We start from the raw sequence: 13,431 nt of genomic DNA, 5'->3' as shown, positions 1-13,431 counted from the left end.
AGCAAGAGACTAGGTCGAAAAGCTCATCAGTCGGCGAAAATCACCCAAGACGTAGCTGGGCCAGAACCAAAAGCTTCCAAAAATACTGACTCCTCTGGGGAAGGAGCATCTGACAACCAACCACTTTTCTGCTTAAGGATCTCCAAAATGTCTCCAAATGAGACATCAGGTGGTGATGTGGGGGACCCTTCCCATTTGTCAAAGTCAGTATCCTCTGTGAGACATTCCAAAGGGGACTCTATGTGCCTCCTTCTGCATGGTCTTTTATGGGGAACCTCCTCAGCAGAATGCTCGGAGGAGGTGGCTGAAGAGAGCAGAACTTCCTCTAAGGGAAAGTACAGTTGTGTACACTTACCATAAATGTAGATGTTAGAATGTATTCACTGTTGCAGTCATTACATTTGGGTAATCTGCTGGCAGGTTGTCCTCAGTCGGCCTGATTAACAAAGTCTTGGGTCCTGCGTCGGTTGCTGTCCCTTCTTCCATGACGGCAGGTCGTCAGGGGTATAAAAAATGTAGCCGACGCCATTACATCAGTTTTTCTTGCCCCAGATGTCAGCTGCCCCCCAAATGGGGAGCAAAAATATTATAATTTAAAACACAAAAAAATATACCTCCAAACAAAAGCAAATACACCAAAAAGGCTTTTAAGCATAGTAAAAGAAAGGAGAGGTATAGTAAGAGAAAAACAGGGGGCTGGAGGGTGGGTAACCAGGACTGCAACAGTGAATACACTCGAACATCTACAATTATGGTAAGTGTACACAACTGTACTATGTTCTTCGTGTTTCACTGTTGCAGTCATTACATTTGGGTAGAATCCCAAAGCTATGGTTGGAAGGATGGATTTATACAGCATTAGGACCAGCTATAAGGCCCTGCAGGACAGCAGTGGCAAAGCCAGCTCTGGATTTAGTGAAGAAAGGTAAATGATGATGTTTGGTGAACGTATGAACTGAGCTACAGGTAGCAGCTTCTAGAATGTCTCTGGTAGGAACCCCTCTGAGAAAGGCTGCAGAAGTAGATGCAGCCCTGGTGGAATGAGATCTGATCCCCTTGAGGACAAGTTTACCATGGTGCATGTAGCAGAAACGAATACAATGGCTTATCCATTTTGAAATAGTATGCTCTGAAATAGCCTTTCCCTCTGCCCCTGCAGCAAATGCCACCAGTAATTGTTCATAGTTTCTTAGAGATTTTGTCCTAAGTAGAATCTTAATTGTCTGTGTACATCTAATGAATGCAGAATCATCTCACCCTTGTTCTGTGGATTTGGGAAGAAAGTTGGCAGATGAATGGTCTGATTAAGGGCCACACTCGATACCACCTTAGGCATAAAGGATGGATTGGTCCTGAGGGCCACTCTATCCAGGTAAAAAAATAATGAAAGGCTCCATTGCCATAAGAGCCTGGAGTTCTGAAATCCTTCTAGCTGAAGTGACTGCTAAAAGAAAAGCTGTTTTTCAAGAGAGAAATTTTAGGTCCGCAGTAGCAGCTGGCTCAAAAGGAGGTAGAGTGATTTTTTTCCAAAACAAAATCGAGGTCCCAAGCAGGAGTTGGTGCTCTCCTAGGAGGTCTTAGATTTTTGGCCCCTCTGAGGTACTGCTTTAGCAGAGGATGAGAAAAGAGGGGAGGTTCTGTGTTGTAATGAGCTGAAATGGCTGAGGCATGGATTTTTATGGAAGAAAAAGATAGGCCCTTGTGAAGCATCTCAGTTAAGTATTGCAGAATCTGAGGAATATTGGCCATTGTTGTGCTTATTCCTTGTGCTTGGTTCCATTTGTCAGCATAAGATTTTCTAGTACTAGGCCTTCTAGCCTCCAAAATGACACACATCACAGGTTTGCTGAGAGATGTAACTGGTGATATTAGTTGATTAGCCATGCTGCAAGATTCAAACTTTGGAGCTGAGTGTGCAGAATTTGAAAGTTCTGCTGAGACAGCAGGTAAGGTGTCTGAGGCAGGTAACACGGAGGAAGATGCGACATATTGCGCAGGAGCGGGTACCAGTGCTGGCGAGGCCAGTCTGGAGCAATCAGAATAACTTTTGGTTTTTCCTGTCTGACGTTTCGTAAGACCTTGGAGAGCAGAGGTAGAGGGGTAAAGGCATAGACTGATAGGTTTTCCCAGCCGAAGGATAGAGCATCCACTTTCCAAGCTTTTTTGTGATGAATTCTTGTGCAGAATTTGCTCAACTAATAGTTTTGTGGTGAAGCAAAAAGATCTATGTCTGGGCTCCCCCATTTGCATATCAACATGCTGAAGATTTGTGGATCCAGTTTCCATTCGTGTGGGTCCATAAGATTTCTGATAAGTTCGTCTGCCTGAGTATTTTGTTTTCTTGGCAGGAATTGAGCTTGTAGATGTATTTGATAAGTCAAGGCCGTGTTCCACAATGCCATGGCTAGTCTACAAAGGGGGGTAGGAATGGGTACCCCCCTGCTTGTTTATGTACCACATGACTGTGGTGTTGTCGGTCTTTATCAGTAGTTGTCCTGGATGAAGATAGTCCTTGAAGGCTGTCGGAGCATTCTGTACAGCTAGCATCTCTTTTTGGTTGATATGTAGGTGCATTTGATTTGGGCTTTGTTTTTCTGGCGTAAGGTAAGTCATCTGGGCAGCTGTATTCAAGCTTGCACCCAGGAATGTAATTATTTGAGAGGGTACCAGTTGTGATTTATTTTCGTTTATGGTGTAACCTAGACAAGTTAGAAGCCTTTTTACAAACGCCAGATGTTTTAGAAGAGTGTCCTTGTTTTCTGCCTGAATTAGACAATCGTCCAGGTATGGATAAATCTTAATATTTCTTTGCAATTACTGGTACAAGGCACTTTGTGAAGACCTTGGGCACAGTAGGTAAGCCAAAGGGCAGTGCAGAGAATTCGTAATGCAAATAGCCTGCTTTGAAGCGGAGGTATCTTCTGCAAGATTCCCTGATTGGGATATGCAGGTAAGCCTCTTTTAAGTCTAGAGTTACCAACCAGGCATCCTTGCCTAGCATAAGTAGTAACTGTTGTAGAGTCAGCATCTTGAATTTTGGAATGTCCAGGAAGTATTTTGAATGGATACGTCCAGAATTGGATGCCATGATTTGTCCTTTCTGGGTACCAGGAAAAGTCTCAAATAAAAAACTTGTCCCTTTTCCTTTTCTGGAACTGGTTGAATAGCCCCCATATTCATGAGGGACATGAATTGTTTCTGGGCCTATGCCCACTGATTTGAAGGCAGATCTGGCCATCCGTTTGGGACTGGCAACATGTTGAAATGAAATCTGTATCCCTGGGATACTACATTTAAAACCCACTTGTCCTGGGTAATCAGTTGCCAGTTTCGTGCATGAAGTGCCAGTTTTCCCCCTAAAGGGGTGGCAAAAGATAAGTGCTTGGTGATTGCAGTGGAAAGTCATTGAGACTGTTTACCGTAGGAAGGTGCCTTGTTACTTCCAGATTTGGAGGTGGAGGCACCCCATTGCTTTGTTCTACAAGTTCCTTGTGACTGAAAGCTGGAGCCTTTGGAATGTCTGGGTTTGACCTGAGCGACTTGTGGGTACTGGAAAGGACCAGTTCTTAGTAGGCCAGTGCCTACTGAAGCTGGGTGGCTGCACTTGCAGGAAATCTTTTACAGTTTGCATAGATTTAGCTTTATCTTCCATCTTTTTCAAAACTACTTCTGCCTTATTACCAAATAGACTGTCCTGTTGTAAAGGAGCATCCAACAATTTTGCTTTAACATGGTCAGACAGATTTTGCTCCTTGAGCCAAGCATGCCTTCTTATCACAGATCCAGTCACAGCAGCCCTGTAAGAGGCCTCCAAGGAATCAAAACCACATTGTAAAGTATGTTTTCCAACTTGTTCAGCTGAATGCAATAAGTCCTGCAACTCTCTTTTCCACACAGTCAGAAATTAACAATTTTCTGTTTAAGCCCATGACATGCTGTTGATATTTAAGCATATGAAATTGACAGTTTAAAGCCCTGATTGTCAAGGCTGCAGATGTGTAAACCTTCTTACCCCATCTATCCAGTGCCCTGGAATTTCTATCAGAAGGGGTAAGATTTTTAGCAGTAGAAGCTTTAACGCACCTTGGGACCTTGAGAAATGGTTTCAGGGTCAGCAGTAGGGTTTTTAAAGAGGAATTTGTGGGAGTCAGGAACCCTGTAATATCTGTCCAGCTTACTAGGAGCCGGAGGCAGGGAATCAGGAGTCATACTGGATTCTGAAAAAACATCATCAACAATGTCTAGAACAGGAGGTATAGCCAAAGGCCTATGCTGAGGAAGAAGAAGGAAATCCCCAAGTCTCTTCTTAGATTCTAAGAAATCCTGTCTCCCTCAGTGAAAGTGTTCCCTTAAGGTATGCAAAGTTTCTCCAAAAGAAAAATCCTCAGGAGGAAAAGCAGAAGGGATGGAATCTTCTGCATCGGAGTCCTCATAAGTGGGAATAAGTAATTCCTGATCAGAAGAAACAGAAACCTGATCTGAAGATTCATAGTCAGTGTCTTGCTAGGCCTCTTAGCAGAAGGGGGATGGGTACCCCTAATCAAGGTAATTAAATCCTCAGCCATTTTGATCATTTGTTTTTTAGGCATTGGAGCCTGTACACATGGCCCAAGCATCGTTTTTTTAGACATAGAAGTAGATTTTGGCCTTAGTTTTGAAGATGGCATCTGTTTAATATACAAATCTTTAGGCCTGTAAACACCCTCAGAAGCCAGTGCCTGTTCAGCGGCTCTGGACCCATCCAAGGTAGAGACATCCGCGGGTTCAATACTTCAAGTATCTCATGGCATACCGGACTCCGAATGGGTTTCGGTAGTGGCCTGCGAATCAAAAGTAGTGGGTATCAGGAGCAGCAAAAGCGCCTCACTGGGTACCGGCGACTGGCTTAGGAGAAGCTTTGTCGTCGGTTTTGGACCTTGACAGTCTCTGTCTGTCTTTTTCTTTGCGTTTTTTAGGAATTCCGGTACTCGGATTGCTAACTGACGGGATTGTTAAATCTAGAGCCAAAATATTTAGAAGCAAAAATATACAGACATTTAATAGTGCATTGATTAAATTTAGCACAAAACCGACAGCAAGACACGTTGTGGTCAGGGCCTAGGCAAGGAATACAGTACAAATGAAAATCCTTATGAGGTATTTGCTTCCCACAAGTAACACAACTATTAACTTTTACTGACATTGGTAAAGAGCAAGAAAAAGTTTCCCCAACGTGGTACTTAGCTTTTAGTTGAAGACTTCGGTTCTGAAACTCGAAAATGAATATTTCAGGAGTCGGCCGACCAGCACTTGCGAACCGCTTCTGCTTCGGGCACCGCACGGCAAGAAAGACTGATGTAATGACATCGGCTGCATGTTTTATACCCCTGACGTCATGGAAGAAGGGACAGCAACCGACGCATGACCCAAGACTTTGTTAATCAGGCAGACTGAGGGCAACCTGTCAGCAGATTACCCAAATGTAATGACTGCAACAGTGAAACACGAAGAACATCTGCCTGGACGCTAGTTTGTACTGGCTGTCACTGTGGAACAGGTCTGATGGGATCAGAACTTGGACCCATTGAGGGAAGATATGTAGGATCCAAGGAAGAAGATTGGACTAGAGAAAACGCTCTCCACTCTACCTCAAAGGCAGAAGGACCACGGGGACCCATGGCTGACAGCATCGGAGCCAAAACTACAAAAATGTAATATTTGGTCATGTTGTTAATAACGTACTAGAAAGTATGTGGGTTTACTATCAAATTCTGTGTGATCCACACATTATGAAAGTTGGAATGTTGAAAGCTGACATTTACAGACTGTCCAAACTTGTTCCTGTGCTCAGAGCAGTAGGGAGTTTCAAGGTTTGTTGTTGGGTATGCCAGTATTTTCTATGCCAACTTCCACAAAATGGTTACCGGAACTGGTTGACTCGACCACCCGTGTGTCAAGTTTAAGATAGTAGACCAAGTACGTGTATATAAATATAGCCCCTACTCTTTTTGGTAAGTGCCATGGGATCTTCTGAATCCACATGAGCAATCAATACAGGTAGACATGGCCTCGGTTTAACATATCAACCGAAGGATGGCACAATCAGGAATGCAGCACTCCCCTTGGACTGCTCTCCACTGCTAGTATTGGAAAAAATAATCTACCCAGCTGGCTTGGGACTAGAACCCACAGCTGTATGCACCCAAGCTGAGTGTGCTACCTGTTGATCTATGGAGACTGTAAATAAAGAAATCTCAATGGTGCCATAAGATTTACAACTGTATCCTATTATGCTACTATCCCTGTAATAAGTAGGCAAATGAACCATACAAATAAAACGTGAATGTAGAGTAACAAGCAATCCACGCCAATGGCTGAACTCTTTGTAAGGCTAAAATACACAACTGAATGCTGAGTTATGATAATGGCAATAAAGATTAAGCTGTGTGACAAACTAATTGCAAGACATAGCCTGAAACAACTATACCATTAAAGCATTTCAAATGAAAATATTCAAGTATGCAACGTTGGTTTGACCATCTGCACTATACAGCCTAAAATTATTAAAGCTTTCAAAATCATTGTACGGAAAGGTGGTGAAGCTGTTTGGCTGAAGACCTGAGATGGCTGGTGTCGGATCTGAGTTTAAACCACAGGTTGTAGTCAGACATAAAAGACAAAATCGTCTTTTATGTCTTGGAGCTTTTCTCCCCGGGCCTCCGCTGAAAATGGACATGCATCCAGTCGGACTATCCCGGTCAACAAATGTAAAATAAAATAAATAAATAAATAAAATAAACATTGGATGAAATATTTTCATTGCACAAAAGCAATGTCTGTTTAACAGAATAGCATGTTTTCAGCTTTGCTGCTAATTCAATAGCTTGGTTGACTGAGAAGAAACTTAGGACTTCCTTGTATTTTGAAAACAGAAATGCTGAATGTGCCTTGTTAGCAGCTAGAAAAACAGTGTGTTAAAGTCTGCATGCAGCCACAGCAGCACAAAGACCAGACTGAAGGAAAGGTGGGAAAACATAGTCCTAATGAACAATATGAGCAGAAATACAATTTGGATCGCCTTACACGTCCTAGTTAATGTTCAACAGTGGATATTAAATCTGGATTAACATACAAGGTGCCATTAGAAATCAGGGCATGGTCCCTTTGGCAGATTAACCGGATGGTTAACAGCATCAGGAACTGATCTGAAACTGCAGGAGGGTGCTCACTAGTACAGCAACTTAATGAGCATGGGCAAAAACAAACCAGCAAGATGCCATATCACAGAGTAACAATTGCTGGTAAAGATTCTTCAAAATGAACTGCTACGGGGCAATCAAAGATGACCTAATTTTTACAGCTACATAGAATGATAACCAGGGATAACTGCTCTAGTTGTCAAAGTGATCCCATATCCCAGTCACGGAGACATCTTGCCTTGCTAGCAGTCACACAGAAAAAAAAAACAGTTCAGACATAAAAGTCAAAGCAGTGTTATTGTATAGATCAAGGAAATGGGAACATATTCCTGGATAACTAAGCACTTATACATTACAAAGTCTGAAACTGATGTGTATATAAAAACATTGGCTATTCACTATTCCCTTATGTGGGACCAAGGTAAATTCAGAAAGATAAAAGTCAATAAATGGGCATACCCGACTGCAAATCAGTAAAAAAATAAATAAAACATTTTAAATAAAATCTTGATTATTTCAAAGATATATGTGCTCATGTGCACTGCAACAATAATATATGCTACTGACAGGGAGGCTCAAAGCATTTTCAGATACCAGGAATTTGTTGCAACTGAAGGGAGGCTCATTATATCCACATACCCAAATCCTACTTCACAGACAGATACATTAAACTTCAGGGTAACATTTAACATTTCCTGAACTCATCTCCAAATAAAACTTTTACCCTCTTACTAGTAGTGCTACACTGGATCAGCTGTGAAGTTGGTGAATTTAAGAGAAAATTACTTGCTGCATTAATTATGCTTCAGATTCACCTAGGCATCACATTTAGTTAACTATATATGCTGAACTTCCTTCCACACAATGGACTTTTTTTTAAAATGGACCTCTGAAAAGGTTTCCCCCTTTGTGTCACAAAAAATAAAAAATAAATAAATTACTACTACAATTATAAGCGTTAGTGGGAGGATTCACCCTTAAACACAAATTAATTTCTTTACAGAAACATGTACTAGGGTGTCAACAATAAATAACTAATGCTACTGTGATAAAATATGAAATAGAGGCAAGCAAAGCAGCTAGACAAATACATTTCATTGCACTTTCTCGGGTTACTCTATTTTGCGCACAAACTGCTGTAAATAACGTCAGAAATGAACTAGCTCAAGCCAGGCACCTGCCCAGAGAAGCAACTGACCTCTTCCTTTTCTTCCTCGGAGGTGTTTTTTCTGCAACACTGTCCACTGCTCTACCGTTAACTGTCATAATGGGTATATTTCCACCATTTTCTGAAAAAGATTCTGTCTCTATCTTTATAGGAGCTGACAAGATTGACAGATTTCTGGAATCTGAATTGCTTCTTTTTCGCAATCGATTTTTTCTTGGAGTGTTTGATTTTTCAGATACAAGACTGGGACTGAAGTCCATAGACAAAGACCTCCTCAGTCTAGTAGAAGCCTCTGGAAAGCTCAAAGCTGTCTGATCTTCTAGGCTACTGGTTTGTATATTTGCAGAGATTTGAGACATTCTGAGAGGGCTTTTAGATGATTCTGAACACTCTGATGTTGCATTTTCAATATCCTGAGCATCTGGAAAGCTTAAATGTTTTCTGCAGGACTTCTCTGGAAAATGTGAAGATGTCTCTGAAGAATTGTTAATATGAGGAGTCACTGCGTTTAGTCCGTTGCTAGATGTTTTTGAAGTCCTCCTTGCAACCTCCTTCTCTACCACTGAAGATCTTGTAAGACTCACTGAAACTTCCTTAATAATTGTCACTGAGGTTTCTGATAAAGTATACTCTTTAAGACCATCAGTCTCATCCGAAGAGCTAACAGAATTTAGAGACACTTTATTTGCAACAGCCTCAATGCAATGGTTTCCAGAGTCAAGACTTTCACATTTAACTTGCAGCTGTGCATCTTTATCAGGTATGTCAGACAGAGTGCAACAAGTGTCCTTATCTAAAATGAGGTCTTCTTCAGGTCCCATCTCCAGACCAATTTCATCATCATCTACAGAGTCACCCTCATTTTCACTTATTTCTTCATCATCGTCTTCTACTTCCTCTGCTCCAGAGTAAACTCCAAAATGCACAGACTGGTTGTCTGGTTCCTGATCAGCATCAGGTGTTTCTATCTTTATGTCACCTTGAAAAATAAAGAATATCAGTGAGAAATAAAACAAACTATATCCTTTATCATTTAATAGTGAGACTTCACTTTCTGTTGCTGTTTGATGAAAAACGGGTTTCAATGCGTAGTGTTGCTTTTTTAAAACTATATTTGCATGTATCTGAAAATATATGCTTTACAAGAAGAAAAATAGTAACATTACAAATCCTGTATAGAAAAAGAAGCATTATATGGTGCTTCATCATAATGCAATAATTACTAACAAACTGCAAGACTCTCCACAGTATGTCAACATGAGGACAAAGAACAGACACAACGGGTTAAGGACACCCTACTCAAACACAAGTCACAAAACTGTTTTTGGAAAGCAAATTTTAAACATACACATGCAATTCTCAAATGTCAAACAAGACACCAAAAATTACAGCTCTCTCAACCATAAAATATGTTTCTTTACAAGAAGTCCAGTCAGACTACTTATAACCAAATTTTAAGATCACAGCTCACAAAACTAAAATATGATTTATTAGTATGTGTCTTGTTCATCCTCAGTTAAGCATTATTTTGTTTACTGTAATATGAATACACCACAAAGCAGCCCTCTTCTCAGATACAGCTCTCAGTAAACCATTAAATATGGTCTTAAACAGAAGAAGTGGTTTTCCTCACTACCTGCAAAAAATTGGCCAGGAAAGCCATCAGTGATATACAGCATGTCTAGTCTGAACAGCAATTAATCTCACCCCTTTCTACAGTATTCAACTTTATGATGAAATCAACTAAAAAAAAAAAAGCTCCACTGCAGTGTAGCTGTGTCAGTACTGCAGCTTCATGTTTCAGGTAAAATTCTAGCATCCTGTTGATGTGCAGGTAGAATTTTATGTAAAGATCTTGTGGCAACAACTAACTTCTTAAGATGCATCTTGTAACAGACTTAAAATGAGAAACTCAATCTCAGATGTAGGGGGCATCTGACATTCAGTTCCAATTCCACCACAGGCTGCCCTTACCACCACTTTTACAACTGACAGCATTTCCACATGTTCCTTATTTCTTTTATCAACTTCATCCAACCTCTCTTCAGCTGTTGATGTCATCCTGAAACATCTAAAGATATGATATAGGTCCAATAAAAATTGCAAGTCCAATACCAGTAATAATTAAAACAAGCTGCTGGGGGCCAGGGAGGTAGAAAATCCAGTGAACCTGATACAAAAGTCACCCTTGAAGATCAACTGCTACAGCTGATGGCTTCCCTTTATAACACTATTCCAGGATATATATACTTTTTTTTTGGGGGTGGGGGTGGGGGTTGTCTTTTGCAGTATATCCAAATCTGGGACACAGTCTAAAGGAGTAACTAAATATACTGTGAAAAAACATAGAATATAAAAGTAACAATGAAGAAAAAAATGGCTTAAAAGGTGATATGTAGCAAGATGCACTAAAGAAGATCCTACTTGGGAAATTATATCACTTTTGGAATGTTTGACAAATCTAATCACAACAGATTCCCCCCCCTTGACTGGACAGATGCTTTCCATAGGTATACTATGTAGGAAGGCTGCCAAAATAACCACAATTAAATGAGCATGAACTAACCTGCACTTTTGACCCAATCAGTGAGCCCTTGTTTGTTAATGATACACATAACGTAGTCTGTTGTGAAAAATACAAGAAAAGTACAGTTGTGTATACACTTACCAAAAATGTAGATGTTCAAGTGTATTCAATGTTGCAGTCATTACATTTGGGTAATTTCCTGGCAGGTTGCCCTCAGTCGGCCTGATTAACAAAGTCTTGGGTTCTGTGTCTGTTGCGGTCCCTTCTTCCATGACGTCAGGTCGTCAGGGGTATAAAACATGCAGCCGATGCCATTACATCACTTTTTCTTGCCCCAGATCTCAGGTACCCCCCAAATGGGGAGCAAAATATATATAATTAAAAACACAAAAAAAATACCTCCAAACAAACCCAAATACACCAAAAAGGCTTTTACGCATAGTAAAAGAAATAGTAAGAGAAAAACAGGGGGCTGTAGGGAGGGTAACCAGGACTGCAACCATGAATACACTCGAACATCTACATTTATGGTAAGTGTACACAGCTGTACTATGTTCTTTGTGTTTCACTGTTGCAGTCATTACATTTGGGTAGATTCCCAAAGCTATGGTTGGGAGGATGGATTTATACAGCGTTAGGACCAGCTATAAGGCCCTGCAGGACAGCAGTGGCAAAGCCAGCTCTGGATTTAGAGAAGAAAGTTAAATGGTAACGTTTGGTGAACGTATGAACTGAGCTCCAGGTAGCAGCTTCTAGAATGTCTCTGGTAGGAACACCTCTGAGAAAGGCTGTAGAAGTAGATGCAGTCCTGGTGGAATGAGATCTGATCCCCTGGGGATAGTTTTACCATGGTGCATATAGCAGAAACAAATACAATGGCTTATCAATTTGGAAATAGTCTGCTTTGAAATAGCCTTTCCCTCTGCCCCTGCAGCAAATGCCACCAGTAGTTGTTCAGATTTTCTTAGAGATTTTGTCCTGTTTAAGTAAAAATCTAAGTTGTCTGCGTACATACTATGAATGCAGAATCCGCTCCCCCTTGTTCTGTGGATTGGGAAAGAAAGTTGGCAAATGAATGGTCTGATTAAGAACCACACTGGATACCACCTTAGGCATGAAGGATGGATTGGTCCCGAGAGACACCCTGTCCGCATGAAAAATAATGAGACACTCCACTGCCATAAGAGCCTGTAATTCAGAAATCCTTCTAGCTGATGTGACTGCTAAAAGGAAAGCGGTTTTCCATGAGAGAAATTTTAAGTCTGCAGTAGCAGCTGGCTCAAAAGGAGGCAGAATGAGTTTTTCCAATACAAAATTGAGGTCCCAGGCAGGGGTTGGAGCTCTCCTGGGTGGTCTTAAGTTTTTGGCCCCTCTGAGATACTGTTTTAGCAGAGGATGAGAGAAGAGAGGAGGTTCTGTGTTTTAATGAGCTGAAATGGCTGAGGCATGGATTTTTATGGAAGAAAAGGAAAGGCCCTTGTGAAGCATCTCAGTTAAGTATTGTAAAATCTGAGGAATATTGGGCACTGCTGTGCTTATTCCTTGTGATCGATTCCAGGCACAGAATCTTTTCTATTTGTCAGCATAAGATTTTCTAGTACTAGGCCTTCTCGCCTCCAAAATGACATCCATCACAGGTTTGCTGAGAGATGCTAAGGGTGAATTTAGGTGATTAGCCACGCTGCAAGATTCATAGTTTGGAGCTAAGTGTGCAGAATTTGGCTGTTCTGCTGAGACAGTAAGCAAGGTGTCGGAGGCAGGTGCCATGGTGGAAAGTGTGACACATTGTGTAGGAGTGGGGTACCAGTGTTGGCGAGGCCAGTCTGGAGCAATCAGAATAATTTTTGGTTTGTCCTGTTTGACTTTTAGTAGAACTTTGGCAGAGGGGGAAAAGCATAGACTGATAGGTTTTTCCAGCTGAATGATAGAGCATCCACTTTCCAGGCTTTCTTGTGATGAGTTCTTGTGCAGAATTTGTCCAACTGATAGTTCTGGGGTGAGGCAAAAAGATCTATGTCTGGACTCCCCCATTTGCGTATCAACATGTTGAAAATCCATGGTTCCAGTTTCCATTCGTGTGGGTCCATGAGATTTCTGCTTAGTTCGTCTGCCAGAGTACTCAGCTTTCCTGGCAGGAACTGAGCTTGCAGTTGTATATGGTAGGTCAAGGCCGTGTTCCACAATGCCATGGCTAGTCTGCAAAGGGGGTAGGAGTGTGTACCCCCCTGCTTGTTTATGTACCACATAACTGTGGTGTTGTCTGTCTTTATCATTAATTGTCCTGGATGAAGGCAGTCCTTGAAGGCTGTCAGTGCATTCTGTACAGCTAGCATCTCTTTCTGATTGATATGAAGTTGCATTTGATTTGGGCTCCATTTGCCCTGAATGCACTTCCCTGCCAGATGAACCCCCCCCAAGCATAGTCTGATGCGTCTGTAGTTAGGGTTTGGGCAGCAGGGGGTGGAGTGAATGGCAGTCCCTTGTTTTGGTGGCAGGCCTCTGCCCACCATAGGAACTCTAGTTGCAGGCATGGTATGATAGGAATCATTGTTTTCCAG

General features: G+C 41.5%; 1 protein-coding gene across 1 annotated transcript in view; it reads right to left on the bottom strand.

Moving 5' to 3' along the window:
* The window catches only part of DAXX (death domain associated protein), an 894,338-nt gene that overhangs the window by 341,313 nt on the left and 539,594 nt on the right, over window positions 1-13,431 (bottom strand). Inside the window, exon 6 of the mRNA XM_044083553.1 lies at window positions 8,377-9,325. Coding sequence (XP_043939488.1) covers window positions 8,377-9,325 — 949 coding nt within the window. The remainder of the gene's footprint in view (window positions 1-8,376; window positions 9,326-13,431) is intronic.

Source organism: Protopterus annectens, chromosome 9.part0, assembly GCF_019279795.1.
Source record: "Protopterus annectens isolate FY-2018-M chromosome 9.part0, PAN1.0, whole genome shotgun sequence".
Lineage (NCBI taxonomy): Eukaryota > Metazoa > Chordata > Ceratodontiformes > Protopteridae > Protopterus > Protopterus annectens.
This window is presented reverse-complemented; position numbering and strand designations above follow the sequence as displayed.